At 61.8% G+C, this 7,617-nt stretch overlaps 1 protein-coding gene across 1 annotated transcript in view; it reads right to left on the bottom strand.

Moving 5' to 3' along the window:
• Positions 1-3,430: 3,430 nt before the first annotated feature.
• The window catches only part of LOC102031516 (forkhead box protein O3-like), a 34,334-nt gene continuing 30,147 nt past the window's right edge, over positions 3,431-7,617 (bottom strand). Inside the window, exon 2 of the mRNA XM_031063367.1 lies at positions 3,431-5,179. Within this exon, the coding sequence (XP_030919227.1) occupies positions 3,761-5,179 (1,419 nt within the window). The 3' untranslated portion in view covers positions 3,431-3,760. The remainder of the gene's footprint in view (positions 5,180-7,617) is intronic.

Raw genomic sequence — 7,617 nt, 5'->3', positions numbered from 1 at the left:
ACAGGTTGGATAGCAGGAAAAGGGAAGAGTGATAAAGTTCCGGAATGGCTGCCCAGAATCCCCAGAATCACTGGATTGGATGAGACCTTCAAGCTCATCGAGTCCAACCCAGCCCCAACACCTCAACCCAACCCTGGCACCCAGTGCCACATCCAGGCTTTGTTAAACACACCCAGGGATGGGGACTCCACCACCTCCCCGGGCAGAACATTCCAGAACTTTATCACCCTTTCTGTAAAAATCCTTTTCCTGATATCCAACCTGTATTTCCCTTGGTGCAGCTTGAGGCTGTGCCCTCTGGCTCTGTCAGTGCCTGGAGAAAGAGCCCAGCCCCAGCTGAGCACAGGCACCTTTCAGGAGCTGCAGAGTGATGAGGGCAGCCCTGAGTCTCCTTTTCTATGATGATTCTGTGGTTCTATGACCTCCACAGCCCAACCACCCCCATGCTGTGGGTGCAAGCTCAGTTTCACCAAAATCCCATCTCCTCCTTGGTCACTCTCCCACATTCCCCAGCTTCCCTGGGGGCACCATCCCCCCTTTCTCAGCTTCCTTGGGGCACAATTCCCCCTCTCAGCCACACACACAAGCACTGACAGCAGCAGCAGCCCCACCTTGTAATATTTAAAACAATTTTATTCATGAAAATATGCTGTACAATGCACTATACACAGTTCTTTACATTGCCACATACACAAACTCTAATAGCACAACCAAGAAAGTTACCATTGCCTACAATAAATGTGTGTGAGAGATGAGACCCTCCCCCCCAGTCTGTACAGTTATAAATACGAGGGAAACGGACCCAAAAGCACCAGGGGAAGCAAACTGGGGGGTCCTGGGTGTCCCCCCACACTGGCTCCAGGCAGGGCAGGGCGGGAGCAGAGAGGGAGCCCCTGGTCCCAGAGGGGGAATGGCTGATGGAGAGGGGAGGATGGAGCTCAGTGAGGTGGCCTCGCTGGTTCCAGAGAGGGAACCCAGAGCCCCAGGCAGTGACACAAAGCTGTGGCAGGGCCAGCAGTGGCACCCAGCCCTGCAGCCCCCCTGTCCCCCCGTGGCCGCCCCTCGCCCCGCAGGACGACTGAACACACGACTGACTGACGTTACCAACACGACTGCACCGCACACACGACAACCCCACGGTCACGAACCACGACACAGCTGGGCCAGGGGCCGTGCCCACGCAGCGGGGCAGGGGCACGGGGCTGCAGGGCGGGCAGGGGGACGCGGGGACACCTCCCTCCTGCTGCTGGGGACACAGGGACACTTCCCTCCACTTCTGGGGACAAGGAGACGCTCCCCTCCTGTGCTAGGGACATGGGGACACCTCCCTCCTGTGCTAGGGACACTTCTCTCCTGCTGCTGGGGACACGGGGACACCTCCCTCCTGCTGTTGGGGACACTTCCCTCCTGTGCTGGGGACAAGTGGACACTTCCCTTCTATGCTGGGGACACAGGGATACTTCCCTGCAGCTGTTGGGGACACGGGGATGTTGTATTGCACTAAGGGGACACTTCCCTCCTGTGCTGGGGACATTCCCCTCCTCTCCCCCACCACACTGATGGCCAGCCAGTGTCTGTGACACCGAAGGGGGCTCGGGGACCCCAGCGTGGGAGAATCCCATCTCCAACTGCCCGACATGCTGGTGTGCTGCTGGATCTGTGCCTGGAGGGCAGATGCCTGGAGGAGCCAGGAACCCTTCCCTTTCTCCCATTCCTGGGGGGCAGATGCCTGGAGGAGCCAGGAACCCTTCCCTTTCTCCCATTCCTGGGGGGCAGAGGCCCCAGTTTGCTCCTGCCTCTGGGTCCCTCACACCATGTGCTGAACTGGGGGTTCAGGGGTTAAAGAGCCATTTGCAATCGGTTTCCAAGGATTTGAAAGATGCCTGAAAGGAGAGGCGGTGTATAAAAGGAATGCGGTAATGATGCTGACCAAAGAATAATCCTTTTTTAAAAAAAGCATTCAAGAAAGATTATATATAATAGAATATATTAAATTCTGTACATGATCAAATAATGTAAACATAATTAATTAACTGGTAAGGATGTCTTTAGAGACCGTGCCTGCCGTGTGCCCTGGGTGAAGGTGAGCAGTGGCACACAGGGCTCCTCTGTCACAGCCACGTGGGTCAGGTGAGGAGCAGGAGGTGCCACCCATGGGTCCCCCTGCCCTGACCTGTGGCTGGGACCCAGCTCCGTGGCAGAGGAGCTGGAGCTGGGAAAATGTGCTGGTTCTGTGCACTGACCCTGCTGCAAGCCAGGGGCTGGGGGTCACACAGAGCCTGGGGTGCCCAGGAGGAGGAAAGGCTGAGCAGAGACCCCCCAGGGCACAGCAGCAGCTCCCAGCTCCTCCTCCCAGCCCCTCCATCCTCTCCAGACCAGGTGCTCCTGCTGGCCACCAGCCTGAACCCCTCCAAACCCTGCTGCTCCTGGCAGCTCTGTGGAATGGCTGGGACATCCCTGGCCCTCTCCTGCCCCACAGAGTGGGGTCAGTTTGGGGTCCTGACACACAGCAGGACCACGTGTGACTCGTGGTCCCCACCCCCATGGAGCCCCAGCCCCTGGCAGGTGGGTGCACCCCTCTTGCTGACAGCTCCTGGCACCCAGGGGTGGGCAGTGAGACACTGGGACAGCCACAGTGGCACTGACCCCCCAGGGGCCCCACAGCCCTGGCTGGGGCCCCTGTGGCACCTCCCTGAGCAATGTGGGTCACCCAAGCTTGGAGCAGGATGGACCCCACGCTGCATCCAGAGGCCTGGGCCACCACATCCCTCCCTCCTCACACACACAGAGCCCCTCCTGGAGGGTGGCCCACATCACAGCCCCCCAGCTTCCACCCCAACATCCAACACCCCCATGGCCAAGCCAAGATGAGCCATGTGATGGGACACATTGCCCATGGCCTCTCTCCCTCCTCTCCCTAAGCTCGACCCTTTCTTCCTTCCAATGCAAAAACTCAATGGCAAAAGAGTGCATGAAATCAAATAAATACTTCCCCCTCCCCTCCCCTGCGAGCTGCCCCTGAGCCTCCAGCCCAGGGGTCCCTCACTGCCAGCAGGACCCCCCTGGAGTGTGCCCAGCCTGCTCTGGGCAGGGGCTGCAGCTTCTCCTGCCCCCCCAGGTGCTGCCAGATGCTGCTCCAGGGCTGCTGGCTGCACACCATCACCGCCCCCTGCTCACACCTGGGCAAGGAACCCTGCCTGGAGCCACCAGGACACCCAGCAGAGCTGGCCTGGGGGTGTGGGCTCAGCAGATCTCCCATCTCCACCAGGACTGAAGAGCCATGAGCTCCCCCTTGCCCTGGGGCAGGGTCCCCACTCCTGACACTTCTGCCCAGAGGACTCCTTTCCCAAGGTGGCTCAGAGAAGAGTTCTTCCCCAGGGGTCCCACACCACCAGCCATCACCACTCTGTCCCTCAGCCCAAGGGCAAACCCAACTGGCACCACGGGGCACTGGGACCATCTGGAAAGGCTTTCCCTTCCTGCTACCCCCCTGGATCTGCCTGGCTCCGGCTGCCTCTCCCACCCACCTGCCCTGTGTCCTCCAGAGGATGCTGGCAGGACCAGGCACACCTGGGGCTGGGCGTCCTCCCCCATCTCAACATTCGACGCTCCGGTTTGTGTTTCGTGTTCGACCTTAAGCTCAGACCGATGGCTCTCGCCTATCTTGACAAACAAAGGCAGAAGAGAAAGGAAAAAAAAACAGTTAGTCTCAATGTTCCCCTGGTGGCTTCCCGGTGGCGAGCCCGAGCAGGGGCAGGGGTCACCCGGGCACCCAGCTCTGGTTCGTGGGCTGTGGCCCCCCGGGCAGCGCGGGCACGTTGAGCCCGTTCTGCGGCGGGAGCGCCGAGTCGAAGTTGAAATCCATCTCATCGCTGTCCATAAAGTCATTGAGGATGATGGACTCCACGTCGCACTCCAGGCTCCCGTTGAACATGTCCAGGTCCAGGTCTGCTGGGAACCTGTCTTGGCCCAACACGGGGGGGTGGACGGCCCCTGGGTAGGGGCCCTGCAGCGAATCCAGCAGGCTCATGTGTGCCCCTTGGCTATTGGCGTAGGGATGCAGGTGCCCGTGGTGGTGCGGCACGGCCGTCATGCTGCACGACTCACTGGGCAGGCTCATAAGGCTGACAGGATTGGCTAAGGCACTGGTGCTGACCGCAGGGTGGTGGCCGGCTGGTGACGGGTGGTACAGGGCGTTGCTCTTCATCAGAGAGCCCGGGTGGGGCGGGTAGGAGGACAAGGCCTGCTCTCCACCCCCGCACAGCAGCGGGTTGTGTCTGTGGCCACGGGCCGGCACCATGGGGCTGGCCTGCGGCAGGGGGGGCAGCTCCCCCGGGACCATGCTCTCCTTGTGCGCGTAGGAGATGGAGGAGAGCAGGTCCTGCAGCGAGGCGTTCCTGTAGGAGCTGGCGGGCGAGAAGGTGGCCTGCTTGTTCTCCTGGATGGTCTGCATGGGCAGGCGGCGCATGAGGCCCATGGCCGGCTGGCTGTAGATGGTCCCGCAGTAGGTGTTGGAGGCGGCCCCCATGCTGGAGCACTTGGAGTTGAAGGTGAAGCTGGAGCTCCTCTGCCGCAGGGCGGCCGGGGGGAGCTGCTGCGAGGGGCTCATGCTGTAGCCATCCTGCAGGTCCTCCAGCATGCTCTCCCCCAGGCTCTCATTCAGGCTGATGGTGCCGGTCAGGTCGGTCAGCCGGGGCAGCTCCACGGAGCAGCGGGCGCTGAGGGAAGGAGACATGGTGCTGGAAGGGCTGGGGTACATCAGCGGCGACGAGGGGGTGCCATCATCCTCCTCCAGCTCGTCCGGCTCGTGGTTGGCCATGATGGGCGAGAGGCGCCCGCTCAGCGTGCTGGCCGTGGAGCTGGCCCGCGTCCTGAAGTCCGCCCAGGCGTCGTACTCGTCGCTGGCGTGGGACGCGGGGCTCTCCGACCACTTGGGCTGCTGGGAGGACGGGCTGTCCTCGCCGCGCTCCTGCGTCACCTGCAGCTGCTTCTTCTTGCTGGCCTTGCCCTTGATGCGCAGGAACTTGCTGTTGTTGTCCATGGACACGGCGCGCCGCCGCGGCGTCTTGCCCGTCTTGCCGCCCTCGGGGTTCAGCATCCACCAGGAGCTCTTGCCCGTGCCCTCGTTCTGCACGCGGATGAAGCGCGTGTGCAGGGACAGGTTGTGCCGGATGGAGTTCTGCGGGGACAGCAAGGACAGGGGCAGGGTCAGCAGCAGGGAGGGCACCCCCAAAGGAAAGGGAGGCCCACGGGGCACTGTGGGACACTGTGGGACACATGGGGTCCATCCTCCCGAGCTGAGGGTTTGGGGCTGGGAGAGCTCGGCTGGCAGGTCCCTCCCACATCCCACGGGTCACAGCCCCTTGCTGCCCCTCCCAGCTCTGCCTGTGGCACAGTTCCTGCCATGGCAGGTCCCAGGGACCCACAGCAGCCAGGGCAGCTCCCAAGGGACCTCCTTCCCTGGCATGAGGCAGCAGAGGGAAAAGGTGAAGAGGCAGCAAATGCAGTGATGGGGCCAGGACCACGCACAGCCCCAGGGCTTCTCCATCCATCCCTCCCAGCCCAAGGGCACCACGCAGCCAGCACATCCCACAGGATGCTCCCAGCACAGCCAGCACCTCTGTGGAGATCCCAGCTCACTCCCCACCAGCCCCACAGGCAGAGGGGATCCCTTTGGAGGGGACTCCAAGCCCCTTCCCCTGCCTGGCACCACTCCTGACATGCTCCCCTCCACCCTCAGCACCAACACATGCCCTGTGCAGGGCACATCAGCACCACCACAGCCCTAAACAACCTGTTGGCACCATGTGAGACCTTGTCCCCAAATGCCTGTCAGGCCAACAGGGCAAGGGGGGAGATTCCGCCCCTTGGCTCATCTGCAGAGCTGCCTCCAGCCCTGCCATCCCCAGCACAGCAAGGACATGGAACCTGTTAAAGCTGCTCCAGAGGAGCCCATGGAGCTGCTGCAGGGCTGGAGCCCCTCTGGAGCCAGGCTGGGAGAGCTGGGGGTGCTCCCCTGGAGAGGAGAAGGCTCCAGGCAGAGCTCAGAGCCCTTGCAGGGCCTGAAGGGGCTCCAGGAGAGCTGCAGAGGGACTGGGGACAAGGATGGAGGGACAGGAGCCAGGGAATGGCTGCCAGTGCCAGAGGGCAGGGCTGGATGGGATCTTGGCAATTGGGAATTGTTCCCTGGCAGGGTGGGCAGGGGCTGGGCTGGAATTGCCAGAGCAGCTGTGGCTGCCCCTCCCGGGAGCCCTGGCGTTGCCCAAGGCCAGGCTGGAGCACCTGGCACAGTGGGAGGTGTCCCTGCCATGGCAGGGGTGGGATGGGATGGGATGGGATGGGGTTTGAGGTTCCTCCCAGCCCAAACCATTCTGGGATTCTCTGACACCTGCCTCTCCCTGCTGACATGCAGCTCAAGGGATGCCACCCCAGCTCCCTGTGCCTCAGTTTCCCCAAAGGACAAAGGCAAGCTGCAGAGCCCAGGGAAGAATCTGCTGCACAGAGACCCTTCCCCAGCTCTGCCCATAGGCTCAGGGCTGGCCAGGGGCTGCTGGAGAGGGGAGGCTCCTCCCCAGCCCCCTCCCAGCTGCAGGAGGGGCAGAAGGACGAGGAGGAGGAGGAGGAAGAGGGGAGAAAGTTTGGTGCTGTTGTGGTGTACAGTGGAATACTAATGAAGAGGCAAGTGAGCTCCAGCCTCATCTATCATATTATGTAATGGCTTACTTCTCTGCACTTCATTTATTTGGAGATTGCTCCCAGGCTGGCTCCTCGCCAGCAGCCACCAAATCCAAGTCTACAGAAATCAATCTCGCACTGACTGATTAAGCCGTGTTTAGAACTAATTGCTCCTTCGTGTGTGGGGAGAATAAATTACGGGCTTTAATTTCACATCTTTAAAATGCAACTGCAGGTATGGGCCAGCCATTAACCCCTTCCTGCACGGCTGGGGAGGGGACCCAGGGGGTGGTTGGGACACAGCTGCCCAACCAGGGCTCACCACCTTCCAGCAGAGCAAGTCAAGCCCTGGCAGGGAGAGTCCCCCGAACCCTTCCAGCAGCTCTCCTTAAGCCACAGGATGATCCAAGCTCCCATCCCATCACGGACCAAACTCCCATCCTGTCCATCATTGGACAGGACGATCCAAGCTCCCATCCAGGACTCAGCCACCATCCAAGCAGCAGGGACAGAAGCACAGCACGTGGTTGTCACTGCCTGGCAGGGCCAGGGCCACCAGCCAGCTCAGCCCCACGGTGCTGCCCTGCACCCACAGACCATGGGGAGCTGGGGATGCCAACCTGGGCTTGCAGGAGTGATGCCCAGTCACTGCTGGGCCCTGGCAGGAGTGGGGACCCTGCCACAGCCACAGTCCCTCCCTGGCAGCACTGCCAGCCTGCCCAGCACAGCAGGCAGGAGATGCTGCAGCAGGGCTGGAGCTGCCATGCAGAGCACGGGGACAGGGGATGAGCTTTGGGCATGTCACAGCTGCATGGGGGTGACATTCAGCATCCTCCCACCGCAGAGGGAGCACAGGGCACCCACACCCCCAAGGCAGGGCACAGGGCTGGCAGGGTCAGGCCGCCCGAGGCAGAGGAGACGAGGAGAGGCTGCTGCTTCTCC

Source organism: Geospiza fortis, unplaced genomic scaffold (assembly GCF_000277835.1).
Source record: "Geospiza fortis unplaced genomic scaffold, GeoFor_1.0 scaffold115, whole genome shotgun sequence".
Classification (NCBI taxonomy): Eukaryota; Metazoa; Chordata; class Aves; order Passeriformes; family Thraupidae; genus Geospiza; species Geospiza fortis.
Note: the sequence above shows the minus strand (reverse complement) of the source record. Positions and strands in the feature narration are given on the sequence as shown.